This window comes from Necator americanus, chromosome I (genome assembly GCF_031761385.1).
Source record: "Necator americanus strain Aroian chromosome I, whole genome shotgun sequence".
NCBI classification, from domain to species: Eukaryota; Metazoa; Nematoda; class Chromadorea; order Rhabditida; family Ancylostomatidae; genus Necator; species Necator americanus.
In genome coordinates, this window is record NC_087371.1 from 16325982 (window position 1) to 16350243 (window position 24262).

A 24262-nucleotide genomic window follows, 5' to 3' on the forward strand; every position below is an offset into this window, starting at 1 on the left:
GTGATTGGTGGCCGTAGTTTAATGGTCACAGCTAGCCCAAGATATACCTGTTCTTGCCTACCCATAGCCTCTTCAGCAAACACTTATTCGGCTGCACATAGGCTGCAGGTATCTAACAACAGCTTCCACCACGAATTTGACATGGTGAGAGAATTCGTTTGAAAAGTAGAGATGGGGTTGTTGATTACGGGATTCGAGGGTGGTTCTGCTCTCCATGATCGTCGTAAAAAGAAAGACGCCGTTTTCAAGATCTTTTAGAACTCTTTTTAGATTGGACTTCACTCCTATAGCCCTCGTAAACACGATTCGAACCAAGTGTAAAATGTCGGGCTCTGTTGCAAAAATTCCTTACATTCTTTGAAACTTTTATCATGATTTCCAGGTTGTTGGTTACAAAAAGACTATCTCAACCCATATCCCTGCCTTGATATAATTTGTACCAGCCGAAAACAAAAAGAAAAAAGTATTGCTGAAGAGAAGGAAAGAACTTCTAGAAAGTACTCCTCTCCATTAAACGTAGTCCACATCTGCATCTGAAGGCAGCTTCATCAATAAACCAGTTGAAAAAAGGTTGATAGGACGTCTACAGATTGGAGAAGAAAGGGACCCATCTTCCAGTCCTCCGACGTTTTATAAAGAAGATATCGGAAAATGGGAATGATGAAGGAGTACTATACCGCAAGACTTCAATTTCTTTTAAACTCAAATACTCAATAAAAAAAAGACAGAACTACGAGACGTCATCAGCTTTAGCCTGCAAAGTGAGGACCAGAAGGGAAATTGCAGGCAGCCAAAATAGGTACTCATTCGACGATGACCATCGCATAAGAGAGATCTGATTGTGACTGTTTTCAAGTTTTGAATCTCTCTTTTCTAAACAAAAAAGTCCGTTCTCTATTTCTTATCTCTCCTGACAATTCCATCTAGATCGCATTCTATCCTCTTCATGTTGTTTTTGAGAGGAACTGCAATCTCTTTGCGCTTTTCTTTCCTACTTGTTTTGAGTCAGTTTTTCCTTCTGTTCACATGTTCATGATGTCTTGAATTAGTGGTGAGCTTTGAAGTTTACTCTCTCATTCTCCAGAAGCTTCGTGACAAGGAATGGAACATCAGGGAAATGGATGACACAACATCAAAACCAGAATCAACCACTAACGTCAAAGACAAAGTATTTCTCCCAACATTAATTTAGTTCTATCCTATGTTCCCTTCAAAAGTGAGCAAAATTAGCCAAGATCCAGTTATTGCAGAACTTTGGAGTGGTGGAACGAAAGAGGTGCAATCGTCTACACAGGTTACACAGGTTTTTGAAGTTGTGTAATTCGGACAGTTGGAAAACCATTAATGTGCTGAGATAATCCCTGGATTTCCGTGTCATTTCAAATCTTCACTCTATGTCGAACACTACTGTGGCCTTCGCAAGAAAGCCCTACTGTTTTTGGAGCCCCAGATTCTAAAACCATTTGATAGAGTCGAAAAAGGAATGCAAATGCAAGACCAGGAAAGTTTTGCCTATGCAATACTGCTAAACAGTTATATAAAAATGTTAATAGTTAGTTTCTTTTATACTTTTCCAGACTAATTGTAATTTCCTCCTTACTGCAGACGTAGGAATTCGTGACGATCTCGTCTCTTTAAGTGGAGTAACATTACGAGTCTTCGAAATAGACGAGCCGATAGATTTTGAATGTTCTCTCGTTTAGTTATTCCTTCCCATTTAAATGAAATCGCCCTTCTAGGAACCCATCTAAATTTGATTCAGAGTGTGCATTGAAATTGACGTCTTCCGCGCTACTTTCGGACAAAACCTTAGGAATGTTATCAAAAGCTTAGCTAAAATATCATAATCAATCATATCACTTGCCTCACTTGCCTATCATAATGATATCTTGCACCACTTATTCAAAATGCAAAAGTTTCTATTTGCAAATGTCGTGATATCCTTATCATTCACACGTCCTTAAGATGGTTTAGTTCGGATACATTCTCACAATTGTGGCCTTGATCCTCACTTGTCTGTTCTGATAGGCACCTTCAATTATCGTTAGAGATATTGTCAGTTAACTGGGATCGAAACTTGGAGAAATCCAACATACTTTCCACGTATGGCAAAAACTGTTAAATTTGAAGAATTCAGTGAAGCAGACGAATATAAGATGTAAAAAAGACATGCAAAATATACCTACGTCGGTGGCAACTTTGTATCGTTACTTTGTTTCTAGTATAGCCGCCCATATAGCAATGAAAATTAATTATAACAAACAGAATTAAAGAAATAAATTGGACTTCAATAAATAAATCAAATAATATAATATAGGAAGTATTAATAAATAGTGCTATAATGGATATTAATATAAAGTGCCGCAAGTAAAATAAAAATGCATAGCATAATATAGACGCTACTGATAGCCCATTGTAAGAATTTGGAACCGCAGAAACCATCATTTTTGCAAAACGGAAAAAACGGAAAAATGGAAACAGCGGAGGACACGTTCTAAATGATTTTCCCACTGTCGTGCCCGGCACGACTTTCTCAGCCAGCCGGCACCCTTTCTCACGCGGCGCGCGGGAAACACTGCCATTGGCAATGTATTACGGTAACGCTCCCACGCCGGCCGCATATATGAGGGCTTGCTCCGAGCACTCGCGGTTCAGTTCCTCTTCCATACGTCGTTTGTGATGTCGTTTTTTGTGCTCGTGTTTTTCGATCGATCACCACGCCACCACCATTCATCTGCATAATACCACCTTTCACCATTAGTACCATCTGATCCTGGCTGGCTGCCCTTGGGCCCGAACCGCAACCACATACCACTTATCGCGGAGAACCACAACCACTAAACCGTTGACAGCCCCATCTGATATCTGCTGTTTATGTCGTATATTCGTGCTTTGCCGTGTGGTGTCGTGATAAGGATAAACTATGTATATAAACCACATCTACCGCAATATAACCACAAGGAAATAGGTTGGGGGTGGGATCAGGGGCGGCCCCGAGCCTCCCGGAGGGGGAATATCTTTATCAGTACAATGATACCGTTCACGTCATTCTACGTTAAAATATCATTCTAACTGATAACTAGCTAGCGGGAAACAGGTGGAAAACCCATACTTCGAGAAATGCTCTCAATTCGTGTCCATATTATACCGAATATTGCAATAAATATTGCACCGAAGGAGTGTTTGGAACTGAAGTTTGAATATTTTCCAAATGTGGAACTGACCCTTTAGAAAGAAAACTAGGAAATCTTTCGCCTTTATTTTTCATTAAAAAAAGACAGAGATAGCATTGTTTGAATAACACAAATCTAATTTCACAGAAAATGCCACTACTATTAATTTTCATTGATCAGTGAAGGGGAGCGAAGCGAATACGACAGAAAGTGTGAAGTCCGGCTTTAGCCAGACGTTCAAAGTGGTATTATTTGTAATGCACCGTGTTTACTTCGTCATTTGATGGTTTTTCCTCAAATTGACAACTGATTGTGGATAATAGATACTCATTCCCTTTGATTCCTTTTCTCCTACTCAATATTTTCCATTTTGTTGGTAAATTTTCAAAAAACTCACTTAACAGCAACGTCGCAATGCTTCGTTCATTGTATAATTTAAACTTTTTTCTTGCCTTTTTATTCATGACACCTCGCATTTATCCTATGGATGTCCTTCATTTATTTATTACTTTCCCAAACTAGTCTCGGACCAAAAGGTGTGAAATTATACCAGCAAAATCCTTAAAAAATACTTCTCGAAATCTACTTTTCTAGCATTTTGCATCTCTCAATATGAGTTTTTTTTTAATCTTCTCGCTTTTTTCTCCTTGCTCTCTTCACTTTACTGACAACCTTTACGACCCCTCTCCTTCTCCGGCACCCCTCTTCAGAACGCATTGTATAATTTACATTCTTTTTCTTGCCTTTTTATTCTTCGACTTCCTGTTGAGAAATTCTCAGCGGACCCTTGACCCTGCCTCCAAGCGCTAGACGGTAGCGCTACACTACCGCAATTGCGCGCGGGATGTTTCCGCGATGCTAGTGACAAGGGAACAGAAATACTAGAAGACACTTTACATCGAGAGTATAAGTACCAAATGGAATAAAGGTGTGATGCAATGCACAACAATAATACATCACAGATAAGAGTAGAGATAGATAGATTTATTTAAAATGCACCATTATCAACTATACTTCACTCTAGTGCTTAGTCATACTGTAACGAAAAGTTGACATTGTTTTCTTCGCCGAATACGTACGTTTGCGTCCTGTTGTAACTCCAAAAATAGTTAGTATCACATCGAAGATAAGAATGCATACCTGAACACAAATAAGCTTACATCGCTAATAGTCTACTCGGAAACGAGCGAATTGGACTCACTTCCATAATTGTAATAACACTAACGCCCATCCAAAGACCAAGTTGTCCGCCGAAGTCTGAGAGCAAATTCGGCCACTAGAACACACAGGCTTCATGGGGAAATAAACTGTACACACTGAACTGAATTTACCCCGTAAGCTTCGCTTTCCAACAATGACTCGTAGTTTAATTGTTCGAAGTAGACCTCTATCATAGCACCCTGTTCCCTGGAAGAGAAAAAAGGATCATATTGTGCATTTCATAGGTGCAGCGAGATTATATATAGCTCTCGGGCGTCACTGTTTACCCGTGGCTAATGCTACGACCACAATCACCACTGAAACTGATTTACATATCCGTGCTCTCAGAACTCAGTACCGAGAAAAATTTCTGTTTCAATTCCACAATTCCTTTTCCATTATTTCTCACCATCCCATGCTAGCTCCGGCGGCGAGCCAGCTGTCATACTACTATTCCAGCCACCTTTTTAGATACAATCCGGACAAAAATCGGAGATCTACGGGCAGCAAACAGCAAAACTCACAGTGGACGCCTATGCGGTCATTCTCGTTTGATGTCGTCGCACAACGCTCACAGTCGCCTGTGAGCTGTTGTGACCTTCAAGAGTGCCCTGCTCATTAAGCGATATCGCACCATAGATAAAAACATTCTAACCGGATTGCAATGTGTCTACTCAATAACCAGTCTTTATCCGCCACACTTGCTTATGAAACAGTCTCAGGATAAGGGTCTTGTGGTGTCATTTTTCTCTTGAGAAATCACTCAATCACACCAAAAGCAATCTTTTAGCGCATTGTATACACAGAGAGCTACAAACCTTCTAATATTTCTCTTCTCGAAAAAAAAAAACTAACAAAGAGCTATTCTTAACGTCGTATTTTACACAGAGAGCTACAAACCTTTTATACATTAGACAGTGATGCGGTGCCATTCCATTTGGGCAACCAGATTGATCTCCAGGCACAGCTGGCCAGCGTGATGCCGAATACGATACAGAATAAACATCCTGGCTAGAAAACATTCATACTCAGAAGTAGTAGTGAAGGTAGTATTGTGTTGTAATATGTTCGAATAATTGCTAATAATTTTGATTCATAAGCCCTTGCCCAAACGATACCTGCACGGTTGGCTGCATCTGCACCCAATTTGCTTTGAATGTCGCATCGCATATGAAATTTCACGTTTTAGGCATTCTCCTAAAAAAATAAATGATGTGTTTTACCATATTAACAGGCGCTTCGTCAACGACTGCAGTAGAAACTCAAGGAAGCTGTGCAAGTTGCTAAGAATAAATTTGTATGACCAAAGATATACAAAAAAAGACCAGTAAGAAATTAAGTACTAGTAGTTGATAGGATATAGTTTATGATACAAAATTCTTCACCGGTGAAGTTCCGAACTATACGCACCTGATAGGCGAGCACTCTACCTTTTCACCATTGTCCAAAGTTATGTAGCCATCTATGTTGGCTTTGATAAAGCAAGTTAGTTTCTCATATATTAGTGAGGGTAAATAAACTTTTAAGTGAATGTATACTTCCAAATTCGCAAACTATGATGCTATAATTGATTTCTTTAAAGGCACTACCCCACGAATCTGGGGTGGTGCGGCTTTCAGGTGGAGAGTTCCTATACGGGGTCGTAGATTAAGGTGAGGAGGGTGATTCCGTCCATTTCTTCCTATTTGTCGTAAAAACGGTCCGGAAGATGCGGCGCGTGCGCAAGGTTGGCGCGCTACAATCGAACTCGTAGAAAATAGCGGGCCGGAACGCTCGAAGCCGCATCTTCTGGGCCGTTTTTTACGGCAATTAGGAAGAAATAGACGGAATCACCATTCTCTCCATAATCTACGACTCCGTAGAGGCATAACCCACCTGAAACCCGCACCACCCCAGATTCGTGGGGTGATGCTTTTAACTGAGACGGACACGAGGTTGTTACTCTCCTTTATTCGCAGCTAACGTTTCGGCAACATCGCCTTCTTCAGAGCCTGAAAGGGTGAAATCGAACGTGATTAATCCGGTCAAACGCCTTATCCGTCCAACAAAGAAAGTCTTACGTTCACTGTTGGGCCTCATAGCTACCAGGAGAAGAGAAAATCGTGCCTTAGGTTCAGCTGACTATCTGATCCTGCCACTGCTAGAAACCTTTTGTGACGTGACTAGCGCAATGAAATGGCAGCCTTAAACAGGACGCGAGTTCCCGCGTAATGCAGAGGCATTCCTCCTTGTGATTCATCTTTGGGCCCTCGTAGTGGTACCAAAAGGCCTCCGGAGCCTTGCGCGCAGCAATACTAGGTTTGCGCGCCAAAATCGTGATCTTAACTTCAAAATCTTCTCCGTTATGACGCCGCACCCGATGACCACCTAATGCAGTGGAGTCACATGATTTCCTTTTGCAGTCCAGGTGTTCTTTGATTCGAATACACAGTGGTCTAGCTGTTTCTGCTATGTATTCGTCACCACACCGCACACAGGAGGTCATATAAACAAAACATGAACTCACGCAATCACCCTCGTTGTTATCCGGACATCTTTCACACTCCGGTGTAGTCTAAATACGATCAGATACGCGATTGCGAATGAGCCTTTGCCTAAGTTACTAGGGGGAGCTCCACGATGGTAACAGACTTATCATGCTATATAAGAAAGGGTTATTCTGCCACGTGAGTCTGTGTATGTGTGTGTCTCAGTTAAGAAATTCCAAAATAAGAGAGACGGATACCATTTGTCGGTTTGGTGCGCTGGAGCCTCAGCGCTGTAAAATTGGATGAGACGAGTCCTACGGCGTCGAATTCGTGCCCCGGGGCCAGATAGCTGTATAATGGTATAGGACCCAAGGGGTCGGAATGGTGCGCTGGTGCCAGAAACCTATAGAGTGGGGAGAGACGGGTTCCACTGCATCGGATTGGTGCGCGGGAGCCCCAACGCTGTAAAATGGGTTTTTATGGTTCCTTCGCACATCTGTTTCCTAGCATGTCACCCTGATGCTGCTAATATCCTTCCTTCAAAAAGACTTAAATGCAATACGCAATAGCCTACAGTTTACGCGATCTGACGTAGAACGTTATTTTTTATCACAACGATAGTGGTTTCATTTCATGTCATTTCATGTTCACGTCATTTCATGTCAGCACATCATTCGTTGCTAATAGTTGAAAACGGAGGAAACTCATACTTTGAATAATGTTTCCAAATTGTGGAGGTTTTAGAGAAAAGTAGATGTAAAATCAACTTTGATTGTTCTCCAAATATAGAACTGACGCATTTAGGAGAAAACCATAAAGTCTTTCATCTATGCTTAAATTTTCGGGTAAAAAAATGGCGAAAGTGTTGATAGAAAAAAACAATTCTAATTCTACAAAAAAAAGCGTTGCTACTGCTACTTCTTATTGATCGGTGAAGGCGACCGAAGCGAACACCAAAAAAAGCCTAAAGTCCGGCTTTAGCTGGACATTTAGGGTGGTGTTTGGATCTCTTATGGACAATACAGAGTTCGAGATGTAGATTAGAAGTGAGTGCGACGACGTTCAATCTCCCTTATCGTCCTGAAAAACGGCGATGGAAACGGCCTTAGTTGCTCGACCCGGTTCCCTGAGCAGCCTATTCATTACCTTTACTTGAATAGACTAAAACCAAAATCCAACCAAAAAAATCAATAGGTTGCTGGAAAGACCTCATCGATCTTCGACCGCTCGCTCGTAGACGCGGACGTGCCCAAAAATGGCACGTTGCCTCGTAGGAACTATGTAGCATCGTTTCCTACGCTGTTTTTCAAGGGGATGCCGATTTTCAAGGGGAGGGAAAGCGTTGCCACGCTCATACTCGTAATCTACACCCTGACCTCCATGTTGTACACGAGATCCAAACATCAAATGTTTTATAATAATGACAAATCATCTACACATTTGATTACGCATGGAGCATTTTGTTTGATTTAATTTCTAGCCAGCTCATAAAAATATCCGAAAACACGCAGTCTTTCCTGGACGGCCACTGTACAGTAGAGAGTAGTAGAGAGTCATTCTATAGCTGAGTCAAAACGACATGAAGCTAGGTGCAATCGCGTAAGCGGCTACGATCGAAGCAGCGATAGAGTAGAGCGCAGCGATTGGGATCGAGCCGGGACAGCACCTTTCCTGCTCTATAGTCCCACTGCAGTCCCAACTTTTAGCTCATCCGCCTGGCTTTGAGCACAGCCGCTTATGCAGTTCATCAAGCTTAAAGTCGTTCTCATTCGACTATATTAGGACCACTCATATAAAGACAGAAGTCCGAGTGCTTCACTATGGTACACAACCCGAAAGAAAGGCAGACGCAGACATTTGTAAAGGACCTCAGCAAGATGTGATAATTGGTACAGATGTTATCATTTTCGTTCATTTCTTTGTGAGACTTTCAACCTCAAGCTAACAAAAATTGTTCGGCATCTGTTCGCTGAGGGAAAGCTTTTTTTCAGGAACCTTGTGTAATTCAAGTGTTACGCAAAGGAACCGATACTTGCGCTGCGCTAAGTGATCGCACCGCTTTTACTGCAATTCAGATAGCACCTCGGTCGCTACGCTAACGCCTCGAGTGCAACGCGACGTGCCGGTGCCTGGATGTGTCCCTCACTTTTTGCAGGATCATCCACTGGGCAATTTCTTGTAGCTCTAAATGGTGGATAACGTGGATCACCACATCCACATCTTGTCGCCAAATGTCGTTGGATACAACTGCGTTGGCAACCCTAAATAACATGGATGTCGAAAGGAATTTTACCACTGCAAATTCTGCTTACCTCTGTATTGTACTGCTTGTCAACAAAAATGAAATCGTCATCTTTCCCTTCTCTGATACAGTCACCGTATGGTGCTGGAAGACGCGTCATCGATTTCTAAAGGACAATCCACAAGAATTTACTTCCACAGCAATCTTTTGGGTCGTGTTCTGCTTTTGCTTCCTTCAGTTGTTAGCGCATTATATACGGAACGTCAGGTTATGCTGTGAGTATCGCGAATAACAAACGACTTTTGTTATCATAGAAAACAGCCTTAATTCATTATTCTGAATCGTAATAAATGTAATGAATCTCATAGCATAGACAGTAATTAATGCTCATAATTGGCTTAAAAAAGTAGCCTGCAGTTGCATTGTTTCATTGTATCACTTCTAAATCATTGGCACTGATATCATATTAGCGTTAAGGTAGAGAGGTAGATTATAACGTAGCCCCGGGGCGTCAGGCGGCTAAGACAGAAGTACGACTAGAACGGATTACCTAACCCGCTGCACCCAAAGAACAACCCTTTTCACTCCGTACTGAAGTGTTTAGAAAGCATTCGGATCCTGCAGTTACTGTACGGAACAAAGTACAGTTAGACAATAAAGGACAGTTCCTTACGGATGCTATGCTATCTAGCATGCTTCTAGCGGTTTGTCGGATTTCACCGTGCACAAAAAAAAGAAAAACCAGATTTCAAGAGTTCGATTTCAAAGCACAAAGTGAGAAGAAAAAGGTTCCGATAACGACTGTAATGGGTGACCCATGCTTTCGGTTATAACTCTCAAATATTTTTATTTCTCCTTTCTGGTCCCTAACTTAGGGGATCTGCTGTGAGAATTGTACTCTGTTGGTACATAAATGACCCAAACTCTTCTTTAAAAGACCGCCACATAACGAACTGCACAAATGCAGGTCGAAACTCTTTTCCGGAATTCTAAAACTCCCATACTGGAATTGTCTCCGGTTTTCGTGGGCTACAAAATAGTTTCCAGGACACTTAACGTGTGTCAGCGTGAGTCTCGTTTTTGCTTTATCATTTTCTAGTCTCAAGGTCTCAAAGTCGATTTTGAACAAACATACAAAGCTTTTAAAAAGAATATCATGAGCAATTTTTATCACGTTTTTTTTCTAAAGAAAACTTAGACGCTGCATGGTAAAATTAAAATGATTCAGGAACATCTGCTGGTTTCTACCAAATCAGCCCGGCTCACACTATAAATGAGGTTATGATGAATTTTACTCGCTGGTAGCAACGAGTACATTGAGCAGTAGAGGTGAAGCGCGTTATTCATGCCAATGAGTCTACTTCACTTCTCTATTCACTAATTACACAGGAAATTGGCAAACCAGTCTAATTCCGAAGCTACTGACGAAACCAGTTGGGGCTGAATATCCAAGTGTGTCCGGAAACGGCTGCTCCAGCAAAGAATGCACTGTTAAGCGAACACCAGCTGCTTCTGTTGTCGGTAAATATTCGGAGATGTTTACGAAAGTTTCTAGACGTAAGCCTAAAATCGAAAAGAAGCAGTATCTGTGGGTTATTACACTGCAGTCATAATGTTCGTACCGTAGGCGGGGCCAGCCCTTTCGTTAGTTTTGTTCATGTGGCGACTTCCCGTGTATGTAAAACATGCACCAAAAGACGGATCCAAATAGGCCTCAAAATCCCTGAAGAAGAAGAGCTTCTTTAAATTTCAATGCAAATTTTCAGAATTTGAACTGACTCACTCATTAACATTGCACTCCTTTCCATTGAACGAACATTTAATGATGAATTCCGATTTGTTATAACTGATGGCCCATTTCTCAACCTCGGTTAGCTGATCCACAGCAAAAATGATATTCTCCATGGCTTTTGCTTTGAGTGCTATCGGATCCTTTACTCCCTAAAAGTCCGATAATTGAGGTTTTCCACCTAGAACACTTTACGCGTTTCTCTTGATCAGGAGTCCCGGCGATTCCACTAAAATCCGCAAAAAACACAGCATATTCCTCCATATCAAAGGCAGATCGTAGAGGATTAACCGAGAGAGCAGGCGCCGCTGACTTTTCATGAACACTTACGGAACAATCTTCTCAATCAGCAGTGTCCGCACATTAAGTTCACAAGGAAGAGACCGATAGAAAACTGGTTGGCTTTCTTGAATGTGCACATTTACTTGCGAAATGGGATATGTAAGACTAAGTGGTATCGGAAACCCAGTAGCAAAAACATCTTAATCTACTATCTTTCAGCGTATCCCAGCAAAATGGAAAAAATTGTTATAGGTAGCATGAACCGGACGGCGGCAAGAGTCTCATCGAGTAGCCGGAAAAAAATGGTCTGTAAATCTGGCCCATAAAGTAGCAATATCCAATGGGTACCCAGCTGAAGATGGTGCTACCCGACAAGCACGGCATCCCTCTCGAAGATCCAACGTAGTGGATGGCCCAGAAAAGATCCCTTTCTGTTTACCTTATATATCTGATGATATGAGCAGAGCGGTACGGGGTTGTCTACGAAAAGCGGGTCTACAGAATGACGTGAGGGTTATGGAAATACCTCCAGCGAACCTCAAGGGTCAGCTGGTACGTAATCGTGCGTATGATCGACCCTGCACAACTCCCAGCTGCGTGGTTTGCCCGTGTGGCAGAGAGGGTGATTGCATGGTATCAGGAGTAGTGTATCGTATCACGTGCAGGTTGTGCGGTGACGATTATATAGGGGACACGGGACGTCCACTGTGTATTAGGGTCAAGGAGCATCTAGATGGACTCACAAAATCTAAAACCTTCTCCCCACTTGGAGCACACCGTACAATATGTCATCCAAACTCCGAAGTAGAGATAGAAGTTCATATATTATCCTACGAGTCTGAGATCACAGCACGCAGAACACTAGAGGCCTTTTGGATAACCGGAACAAAAATGAACAAGAAGGATGAGTGCATTGCTATCACAAACGAGTTTTCCCCATATCAAGACCTATGCGGATTTTCATCTACGGGGCGTGAGGTCCCTATATTAAACCCTTGCGAGTCGTGGTTATGGTACGTGGTGGTCTGTTACGTTAACAAGTCTAGCTAATGAATTAAGTACTAGCCAATGTGTTGCTGTCTGAGTTTGCCTACCATTTGGATGCTTTCTGTAAGGTGACGAGGCGCTTGAGAGGATAAATCACTAGTGGCTTTGAATTTTCCAGGCTCTGACGAAGGCGATAGCGCCGAAACGTTAGCCGTTGTTTAATAAAGACATTCAATACCAATATTGGCTACAGCTCAAGGAAATCAATTTAAAAACTACATTTCAACATGCCGAGATTCAAAGACAGTCGAACATGGGCAACACTAACGGAACATTCCAAACATACGACATAAGACTTCAGACAATTGATCGCTCTTAGGAGCTTAATGTGAGAGGTGTGAATACGTTTGAACTTAACTCTTTGTTGACTCCAATTTTTTAAGTTTAGCAAAATTGCAAAAGAGATTATATATTAGAAGTAGAGAGGCTGCATGCTCCCTCCACAGTCTGCCGCCAACCTGATCGACAATAAGAAAAGTTCATGACAGAAGTGTACTCCACAATTCAACGAAAATTTCTGGGAAAGGAAAGAGATTGAAGTGTTGATCACTTACAGTGTATCCATAGGCTTTTTCACGATCCACTTTCTTTTTCAGCATCGGAGACATTGTGGTGGACGGCAGAATATCCCAGAATTTCACAATTCTTTCCGCTGAATGAAGTTTTTTAGACAGAACTAATAGCAATGTAGTGAAAAGGTCTTCTGACAACGAAAACATGGTAATCAGCAGAAATGGACGTTTGTAAAACAAGTGAACTAACACAGATCAGTGACATTTCCATCAGGTGGATCGATCCGAACGCACATTCGTATAGGCAATGCACAAAAGCAGTCATATATAGCATCGCTTGTGTCATCAGCGAAATGACAATCACCGAAGGAACTGCATCTGAAACCTTGACGGGCACTTCAGCGATACTTTGTAAGTTGCGCTACGTTTCATGCGCATGATTTATCTAATAAGGACGCATTTCTAATTTATAAAAAAAACTGTGATGAGTTGAATAGTGCAAAAATCCTAAAACTGTGTCTCACCACATGAACTCAAAACCGCAAATATCAAGTGAGAATACAGTGAGAATATTAGCTAAAGTAGTCCAGAAGAGGTATAAGGCCACTGAGCAAAAAAAAAAATAAAACTCTTAGGAATAGAGCGAGAGCCCAACTCTTAACGAAAAATGATAACAGGAAGTATTGATGGAAGACCAAAGTGATAGGAGATAGTGATGGCGAACGGATATTGACTGACCTAACAAATTGCCCCCAGAAATGTGTGACCCCGATGCGGTTTTTGCCGCAATGGACCGTGTGATCCGCCAAAACAGAAGAGGAATGGTTTGGGCAGCATTAAAGTAGAAAAAGAAATTCAGGTGTTCCCTTTAAAATGTGGTTTATTCCAGGTGTGTTCCATGTAGACTTGAGATGAACGGCGGGGTAATGTAATGGCCTAACGCGGGTTATCCGCGTCCTCACCGAGGTGCGCCGTCCTTAATCATAGTTGAGCCCATTCTGTTCGATCTTCCGCTAGAGCTCACACAGAATCTGTCCACCCTTCGCTGCTTCACATTCTCCGAAACACTGCGTCCCGTCTGACCTGCCTTTCCAACACCTTTATTCAGATTCTCATTCACGACTTGCTTCCGTCCAGAAGTTCCTTTTATGTCCAGGTGGCCTTTTCTAGTATACACCTGGAAGCATGCTCGAGGCAACTTGGACAAGTCAGTCTGATGGTCTCTTTATAATGTGACCAAGCGATCGAAGGTAGTTTTCTGCGACTACTTGAAAGGGTGGGAGTAGTTGGTGTTGATGTTGCCCTCGCGTTCCACCGGTGCACCATATCCAGTTTTAAAAGCATCACCTCACGAATCCGGTGTGGTGCGAGTTTCAGGTGGGTTATGCCTACACGGAGTCGTAGATCATGGAGAGAACGATGATTATCTTATCTATTTCTTATCTTATTATTCGATTATCTATTTCTTCCTAATTATCGTTATATTATTAAAAAACAGCCCGGAAGATACGACATCGAGCGTTCCGGTGCGCTATTTTCTACAACCAGTTCGACAGGAGCGCTAGCCTTGTTCATGCGCCGCATCTTCAGGACAGTTCTTTACGGCAAATAGGAAGAAATGGACGGAATAACCCTCCTCTCTATAATCTACGACCCCGTATAGGAACTCTTCACCTGAAATCCGCACCACCCCAGATTCGTGGGGTGATGCCTTTAAGTGAGATTCTCCGTTATAGCACACCATTCGCCAAAAGTAGTCAAGCATCCGTCTAAACAGCTTTACCTGCATGCAGTAAAGCTTCTTCATTATCGTTGACGGCGCTGCCCAAGTCTCACGTCTACTTCGTGATGGGGTGAATTGCAGATGTAGACTTGTAGCTTGACTTCGTTTGCAATTAGAGTTGAGCATGGACATTTCATTAGAGAGTTGAGCGTAAAACTAACCTTAGAGCTTCATTGTTGATTATCCCTCTCGCAGCTGCCGCCATGTTTCAGCATCCAACTCAAACAAGAGAACTTTTCCATAAGTTCAACTGGTTATCCGTTAGCTCAGATTCCTGCTGAGTGTCTCGCGGAGACCCACATCCGCTTTCATTTATCATTCCAGAGTAAACATAGGCTGCAGGTTATTTGGAGACAACGTCGACCATATGTTGCAACTCCGCGCTGCTTGAAGCGAATATTACTACATGGTCGGCGTACCCGAGGTCGACTAAAGAACGTGAGATGACGGCCTCAGCGAAAGTTTAAAGCGGCTTCAAAGTTCAGAAAAGCCAACTTTGGAGGCTTGGAATATCGTTGCCAAACTTTAGTCACTATCCTAACGATGAACACCCATGAACACATTTCAATCCTAGATCAACCGGGGCGAAAGCCGGGTTGTTCACGACTCGTAGTCTCTTCGCGATGTTTGATAAGCCGATCCAGGATGATCCGTTTTAAGACCTTGTACATTAAATGCGGAAAAATATTCCTCTGTAGTTCTGGTGTTTCATGATGGATAAGTTTTTGTGGAAGGGAATAATGATAGCGTCTCCACCTCTTAGGTATCTTTTCAATCCATACTGAATGGATGCTCTTCTTATCCAATTCCGATCTGGCCAACTCACGAATCGCAGACGGAGAAAAAGATTTTGACACTTCCGTCGTCATCGCCACACTTTCCATTCGTCATTTTTTGTGCACAAACCAGAACCTCCGACTTTGCCGACGGTTCTTTGCTGATCCCGGTGTACAGCGGTCGTTGGACATACTCAGTTCGGGGGATGATGGCGTTTTTCTATTCACCAGGGTTTTGAAATGCTCCATCCAAATTGACAGCACTGCCTCACCAACAGCGACTTCGTTGGCATTGTGAACACCTCTTCATTTTGCCGCCGTACTGTCTTAGTAGAAGTAACAATGGAGAGTTGTCTGCATGCAAAGGTTTCCCAGACGATTGCCGTTGTGACCGCCTGCTAGCTAGGCATTTTGAACACCACTGTATTGAGTTTATCATAACAGGCGTCCTTGTGGCAGCCATCAGCTGTCTCCACAGGTGTCTGGGCACTCATCCAGAGTTTGACTCCTCTGCGATTTCGCAGTTGTACAAAGGCGTTTCTTTACGATGTTGAGCCAAGTTCCTCTAAAAGGTTATGGTAGCAGTTCTTCACAGCCACCGACCAGCCCCCTATTTTCCACTCAACAGCATCACCACAGTATGTGATGTAGTTTCTTTTTCTGATGCTGATGACGGGACGTAATCCGATGCCTGTTCCCTGTAGTGCAGCACACGGCGCTAGCAGATATCGTGGCAGTTTGGATGGAGCGCTATGCTGAATTGGGCTCTGGCAGTGCATTGCATCTTTTAGCAAGATTTGGAAAACTAGCGCCACGCAACAATGCAAGTTATATAGCTCGTACGCTCCGAAGGCGCATACCTGATTGCGCTTGGTGAAAGCAGGCCCACCACATAGGAAGTAACATTCGGAATTTCGAAATCGTATACACCTGTTCATATCCATTAATTTCACCAAAAAAAGATGATTATGATCTCTCATGCTCCATGCGCAAAAAAGTAAATTTATTATCTTCAATAATTTGTGCTCTCTATATCGGGAAAAAATGCCGCGATTCCTCACGATCTCAAGCTTGAAAGCGTTCGGCAGAATGTTCTAAAAAAATTGGTGGAATTTCAATAAAGATTCTCGTAACCTGCCAACACTTGACTGCAGATAAATTATTTTTAATTTCCTTTCTGTGATTATATTCACTTATTTTCATTTTTTTCTCATTTCACTCATTCTTTGCTAGTCCATTTTACGTCGATGTAGTTCTGTTTAATTGTTTTCTACGGCCACGTCTCATTCATGGCGCGTTTTTCTTCACCAACCGCTACTGTAATCATGCCCATTCCTTAGTTGGGGCTGCTACTCACCGCGAGCATTTCCTCTCCTGCCATTGTGATTGTTCATAGCACGGCCATAGTTGGTCGTTCTTTTTATTGTAAAAACAGAGACAAGCAGCAGATGTGTTCGTCACTTGCTGAAAATTAACAGAAGATTAATATAGATCAATGGCAGTGGTAATCCCTGTCTACATGCATATATGCGGCAAATACTGTTTCTATCATAATCATACGAAAAAAAAACCATGCAGCTACTTCTGCGTGTTTTTTGGTTCAAAAACGAAAGGAAAAGGACAGTGGGAATGAATGAATAATTTCCGCCGAACCTTCTCTTTGATGGCAACACATCCATGTTTACTCGTGCATCCACACATTGAGTAGACGGCGAGAATTCCCTCGTACTGACTAAGAATTTTTTCATAGATTCGTATTTTATCACGACGAACGCGAATCTAAAGCGTGAAACATCAGAAAATGTTAACATCAATTTTATCGTGAAATTTTCCACTAAAAATATTTTTTTTAGGAAATATAAGAAGTATGCTAACTTTGATAGTCGAATGAAATTGACCGATATCGAAATGCTCTCAAGCTGTGTATTTTGCAATTCGAAACAGTATTTCGATTGGATATAAAACAACAATATGGGAACTGGTCTTCAAGCAAAAGCTAACGTTTCCAGACATCTGCAAATTATTATGAGCGGTCCAGAATGAAATGAAAACAAAGTAAGAAAGGATATCGTTTTGTTTCTTCAAGTGCTTCCTTTATCTCACTATTACCCGATCCTCAATGCGTTGTACAATTCAAACAACCACAGAAATGAAAATTTTGTACGTCACTGTTCTTTTCGCACTCGTTCACTCTTTGTTCCCTAAAGAGCACATCTTCCCTTTATAATCGGTTGAACATTACAAAAAAGACAGCGATCCTTGAAGAATGTTCGTTCTAATTAAATAATGTACCTCATTATTTGTTTCGTTATTTATAATGTGTTATTACACTGTGATATTATATCCGCAATTTAATTAGTTAATTATTCCCACAGGACTTTTGAAGAAGCAGGAAGAAGCGTTGTCGTACATGTTTTTTGTTGCCAGCGCCTTTTTGATTTCCATAATGTTTGGCTGCAGATTCAATGGCGAAGCAAAGTGCATGCGATTCTTCATCGCATACGCATTCCTCTTCGCCGGTCAAGCCAAACGAACGCGTGCATCTGAAATTCGTAAGAAATATTAAACGCATTAATATTGTAAAACCGAAATAGTCCTTTGAGCAAGAGATAAAGAGAGGGATAGGGAAAGAAATGAAGAAAAGGAAACGGAAAGAAAGAAAGGAGAGAAAGGGAAGAGAACCTATCATACGCCAACTTCGAGGATTAACATTGAATGGATTCTGCTTCCCAACGATATACAACCAAATGTAAAAAGAGTAGAAACAATGGACATTGACAACAACATTTTTTTTTAAATTTGTTATCTAGAATATCTAAAAACTCCCACGAATTCTACCAGAACCATTACTGGACAATTTTCCTGCAATATTTCAACGTTATCCCTCCCATTCCAAGCAATTTTGTGCAAGCGAACCCAAAACCAGAGGATAGATTTGATAGATACGCTTCATATCGCATTTTGTCAGAAATTCTCCAAAGACATTGTCTATTACTTTTTGGCTCATTTCTTGCCAACGGTCAATATGTCCGGGAATCACGTCTGGGTGCAGATGTTCGGAAATTTCAACCACTCACCTTCCCCACCAGTCGCAACCGTTGCAGAAAGTGTATTGCCATTTTGAAAGTGACGCGCAGTATGTTGATGACGCCATCGAGGTATCGGCATTGTGCGGCAGCACACAAAGACATTTGGTGGAGTTTCCGCAATCTTTCAGTGAAACCGATAACGGCCATCGACCGGTGATCTGAACAGTGCGATCAGTTCGACCAAAACAGAGGGAATCATATCAACAACACCTTGACTTGGTTCTCTACTTCTATGCAGTATTGATTTTGGCAGTAGCAGAGGCTGGGCGTTGAGGATTCACTTTTGTTTGGGCACAGTTGAATATGATAATCTTTTTCTGGAGCACAATTCCAGTAAAATTCCTCGTTACGAAAAGAAAGACAGATCTGGAAATACGAGCCTTGTTGGTATGATACATAAGTGCGGGGAAATTGTAGCTCGTTCTCGCCTGCACTCCTAACTCGCTCTCACCTGTAACGCTTTTTTGCTTGAGTTTAGATTGTTTAGGTGTCACGGATTCCCGGATTAAAAGGATTGTAAAGGCTTTCGAAGGTTCGAAAAAATAGCTCGTCCAAAATATATCCCTGCCATCACTCGTTCATACCGCAGTCACTCAATATGCATTGCCCGCAAATTCCACTTAATATAATTTTTGATTTTATGGCTTGATTTGCTCCTTGCTAAGCTCGCTTATTCTCGCTCACTCTCGCTGACATTCGCACGCAGTAAATTGAGCTATACTCTTTGGAACAGTACACATTGCTCGTCTCCTTCTGGATCCACTGAATAATGATCCTGATTCTTCCGACAGTAAACATGAGCAGGACGCAACAGAAGCAAATCGGTGGAACTGGAAGTTTGTGTATTCTTGACGCATTGTGAATCTGCCGAATATGTGACATACCGTTTTTCTCTCGCCCCCTTCTCCTTCAGATCAAAACCCGATGTGCGATCAATAGCTATTTCGAAAGACTCGAGCTAAAATAACGTTAAAGGCATCACCCCACGAATCTGAGGTGGTGCAAATTTCAGGTGGAGTATTCGCCGCACAAGGCTGGCGCGCTTCAGTCGAACTCCCTGTAGAAAATAGTGCGCCAGTACGCTTGAAGCCGTATCTTCCGGGCCGTTTTTTTACGGCAATTAGGAAGAAATGGACAGAATCACCCGCTTCTCCATATTCTCCCATCCCGCATACGAATACTCCACCTGAAATCTGCACCACCTCAGATTCGTGGGGTGATGCCTTTAATGCAGTAAAGACGGTGCCAAGGAACTGAACAGTGCTGGAGTTGTACTGATAACGAGGTGAACTCACTGCATTTTTTATGGAGCTTGTCTGACGTGCTAACGAGTTCTTGTAGGGATTCATATTGCACAGAGTAACAGCAGGAAAACGAATCTCTTCAAATTTTATTTCTACGCCAACGATAATGTCGTTCCTACAACAAGGCCGGATTGATAAACCGAGGAGCTGATCTCAACTACGAAAACATCTAGAATAATAGCGAGATGTTACCACTCAAAATTCCCAAAAAAAAAGCCCCAATGTAGTGTGAATTGGCTGGCCACGGTAAAATCCTCTGCTTAGCCTAACATTTTGACTCACCTGAGAAACCTGAGTACAATAAGATACGCCTGGTAACCAAAGGCACATAAACAACATAAAAATAGTAGCAACCACAAGCTACGCCGTAAACCCTCCGATACATAAGCACGTGGAATACCGTGAGCGCTGAAAAATTCGCAATAACTTGCAAAGCAATGGTAAATATCCCAATGTGACACATTTTATTCTCTTTTGTTGTTGCCAAAAATCCACCGCACGCGCACTGCCACTATGCGCAGAAGGCCACAGATACTCGCTCGTGCTCGTCTACGCTAGCATTTGTCATTAACACTCGAAGATTACAATCCGCTAAAACAATTTTATCTATGAATATCTTAAGAACATTGGTTAAGAACTCCTAACCTTTGATGTTTTCCGCTGCGCTGCATACGGTACTGTCCCTCGCCTAATTATGTTGTTCTTGCCCTCTAATTATAATACATTCGTATTGTGTTCCCTTGATCCTTCACACGTCTGACGATCAGTTGATTTTTCAACCCTCTACTCTTTGCTCGTTCATGAAGTACATAGGATAGAGTTATATATGGAATAGCATCCACAACATGTCACTGTTTGGCGCGGGTTTTGGGCTGGAGGCGTCAATGGACCATCCTTTTTTGAAAATGAGCCTGATCACGCAGTTACTGTTACTTGTGCCCGATATCGCGACATGATAACCGAGTTCATATGCCTAAATTGGATGGAACTTGTGTTGAGGTCATGTGATTTCAACGAGATTGTGCGACCTGGCAACAATCCAATTACTGCATCGGAGATTTCCTGGTCGTGTACTCTCTCGTTTCGGAGATCGACGAAGGAGAGCATATGTACCAGCAAGGCCGTGGTGGTCATTTGTCCGATCTGATATTCCATACATAACCCTGTCCTCTGTACTTTACGTTTCAATAAAAAATAAAGTTAAGAAAGTGTTTTCTTTTTAATTCACCCTCCGGTACCCTCAGCAGCCTATTCATTGGTTTCACTTGAATAAGCTGTTGTGCACAAGAATGATGCTTTCCAACTGATTTCCTTTAAAAAGAATTGTGTTGGGACCTCTGTTCCAACATAATTCTCGCGTTCTGTCTGATGGCAAATATGGAATTCGAGGTGTACATTGCAAGTATGGCCCTACTCCGCTCGATTTCCCCTAATCATCTCCAAGAAATGGCGTTTGTTCCTACGAGTTGCCGTAGATCGCGGCATCCCTGTGCACGTACCAGATCCACGAGCGAACGCTGGAGGACCAATGAGGTCTTCTCGGCGGCTTGTTCAAGTAAAAACAATGAAACAGTGCTGCTGAAGAAACTTCTGTACAATGGCGGCGTTTTCTAACCAACCTCGCGGGAGCTACGGTCATTTCCCACGCCGTTTTTCAGGACGATTACGGCATCCCAACTCTACATTTGCCCACAGAGACCCCAATATCGTCAGTTTCTTGACATGCTATCCCTTAATGAACGCCGAAAAGTATTTACAAGTGTTTTCCGAAATTCCTTTTTGTTTTACCGGAGAAAATATTTCTTTTGGAGCAAGCTCATTTCTCTGGTTTCAATAATTTTGCAAGTCCCAAGTTCTCGAGAAAAGTGCAGATTTCCAACTAAGCTCTCGAGGAACCGGTTTCATATGCACGTGTTTGGCAATGTGTCAGACCAATTCACCCGCAGCGCAAACTGCATTTTAATCTGTTCAAGGTGCAAAAACCAATGTCGATTTGATTTTGTGGTCTTTTGAGATTTCAAACGAAGTGAGCTTTGGAATGCTGATCATCTCAGACTTCTGTAGTCAAAAAACACTACTACCACTCAAGTTACCATTGCACTCATCCCGCTTAGATTACCTATTCGCGAAACTAACACAAGCAGTCGTTTATTTTCCAAAGAAAACCAAAAAACGAATTTTCAAACTAGTATTATAATGCGATTGAACATTATATCGTATAGATCCTATCGAGAAGTAAAAGAAAGAAGTCCTACATTCACACATTTACTCCTATCTGTAGAAGGCTTCAAATTCAAATAAATTAGAATGTTCCCAGCTGATTGTTAGGATTTCGTAGTGATTCTGTTTTTTTAGATTTTCGACTGCAAAATGATGTCCAAAAATATTTTATACATCTTATTTTCCACATCTATAGTCCTTCAACTTTATTCGACTCATCTCTCCAAAACTTCCTATTTTAGAATATCGAACAGTGAAGAAGTAAATGGCGAAGAATTAAAAATTCTACTCTTTAAATTACCTGCTATTCAAGTAAATTGAAATCCTTTATCGATGCTCAGCACTTTGAGCATTCATCATTTCAACATTCAGAATATCCGGAAAATTCCAACTTATTCGATTGACCACAAAATCGTTTCGATTGTAAAAATATTCACTCAATGGAGGAGCTTTTAGTTATCCTATACCTTGACTGATAAAATGGAAACATCTTTATCTAAATGCCTATTTCTTTCTGACGATATTCCAGTGATTTAGTGTGTCTGCCTTTAGGCAACGGGGTAATTTGACCGCAACTATTACTGTTCCGTAATCTACTGTATCTCTAGCTAGCTTTAATAGAGTCGTGTACTCGCAGCATTTTTGGATCATTTAACTCGAGACATTGAATTTTAAGCCTATTTATGAATCACTGACACCAGTCACAATGATTGTAGATGATTTATGAGTGCATACGAAAAAGTACGTGGATTACGTACAACGATTAGGAGCACGTTCCTGTGTGCCACCCAAAGAGGATTGTGATTGCACTACATACCTCTATAACCTTTGAGGGCGTGGGAGCGAAATTTTCAGGCGAATCGATACGTGAATTCTGCACTGTGTAGAATACAAATATCACCTTCATCACGTAAATTGAGATGTGAAAGTTTTTGTTTAGCTGGTGCACATTTCTCACCGTATTTGTTTACGGATTAATTCTGAGATAAGGATTTTAGCGTAATTCTATCACGAAAATAAATATATGGGCATATAAATACCTATAGTAATGTTAATAAATAAAATTCGAAATGCTTGCCCAGAAATGAAGATTGCTAGGAGAAGCCATACCGAATCTTCCGAATTTTTCTATTGCTAGAGATATTCGATATTCGAAGCGACATTTAAACACTCGATTATTCGAATACTGCTGGGAGCGAAAAAAATTGTTTTCAGCAATAGTAACAGCAAAGCTTAAAAATCCTTTGCTATACGAAATATAGACACTAGTAGGTATTTCTCTCCTCGCTTTCTCCTAAAACTTTGAAAAAAACCTGACTGGCCGGTTATATCTGTTTCATGTCGAATGCCATAAGATTACTGGAAAAACATGCAAGGTTTTTTGATATGAAAGTGACCAGAAACAGAGATGTCTTGAATCATTCATTAGACCCTTGTCTTAATATTTTCTTTGAAACACGATCCCCGACTTTGCTCTGATTCAGAAAACGTGTCAAGAAATGTATCCAACAAACAAAAATTTGCTTATTGAACTGCTACATTTAAATAGGTAAAGGCATTTGCAAAACGGCAGCATAATAACCGTCCTACTCTCACTTTCATACATAGGTACAAATCGTTTCCCTTGGTGAAACAGCAAATCAGGATCACATCTCTCCCGGAATGCCTGACAACCACCAATTTCAGCAAAGAAGGCTAGTGTACCTGGTGTGCTCCGCGAAATCCACAAAGTCCTCGCTGAGTATTCGCCGTATTCTCTTCATGATTTCTTCATCAATACATAGTTTAAAACTAAAGGTTGATCGATTAAAAGACAGGACAATTGACGCAAAAAACACGAACCGAAACGAATAAGTATTCACAAGAGGCAGATATTGGAGAAAAATCGATGGATTCGTGTACTTGTAAGTGCTGCCGTCAAAAAAAGAAGACATGACCTTTGAGAACATTCGGATGAGAATAAGCTAGTTCAGCTCAAACAATACTGGTCGCAGGAGTCATTAAGGGGAGTGAAGATGAGATGAGGAGAGAGGGGAAAATGCGGTGACTGATACAGCTAACAGGTAAGCTGAAGTGGACACTGCACTTCCAAAAACCATTTCATTTGCGCACAAACTGACTTAATAAAAAATGTTAAAAAGGGGACCTTGGGAGCTATAATTCATCGGATCGACTGTTAAGATATGAAAAGAAGTGTTGAATTTGACGGATGGTCGCACTTGGACGATTTTTTGTGAGCATTTCCCAGCAAATCAGCTTGTGCATAAAGCTCAATTGATACGAAAAAAATGTTTGCGCGAGGATGGCACACTTCCAGATTAAACGACTCGCCCACAAATTCCCTGAGTCATCATTCGTTCATTTATCAAATTGTTAT

General features: G+C 41.6%; 1 protein-coding gene across 2 annotated transcripts; it reads right to left on the reverse strand.

The window, feature by feature from the left end:
- Positions 1 to 4193: 4193 nt before the first annotated feature.
- On the reverse strand, positions 4194 to 23819 carry RB195_005766 (uncharacterized protein; the record flags this gene model as incomplete). 2 transcript variants are annotated; one of them, XM_064178490.1, is made up of 23 exons in its annotated part: positions 4194 to 4313; positions 4375 to 4449; positions 4505 to 4580; positions 5274 to 5384; positions 5492 to 5570; positions 8988 to 9102; positions 9154 to 9249; positions 10486 to 10646; positions 10706 to 10806; positions 10867 to 11024; positions 12756 to 12853; positions 12964 to 13091; positions 16630 to 16736; positions 16926 to 17051; positions 17683 to 17815; positions 18350 to 18519; positions 18572 to 18727; positions 19098 to 19191; positions 19246 to 19319; positions 19657 to 19780; positions 19948 to 20073; positions 23590 to 23676; positions 23728 to 23819. In XM_064178490.1, 23 exons carry the CDS (start codon positions 23817 to 23819, stop codon positions 4194 to 4196), a joined length of 2607 nt encoding a protein of 868 aa, XP_064035532.1. The 2 variants fall into 2 exon arrangements, with proteins under 2 accessions (XP_064035532.1, XP_064035533.1); XM_064178491.1 differs by lacking the exon at positions 23728 to 23819 and having other exon boundaries at positions 23590 to 23648.
- Between the last annotated feature and the right edge of the window lie 443 nt (positions 23820 to 24262).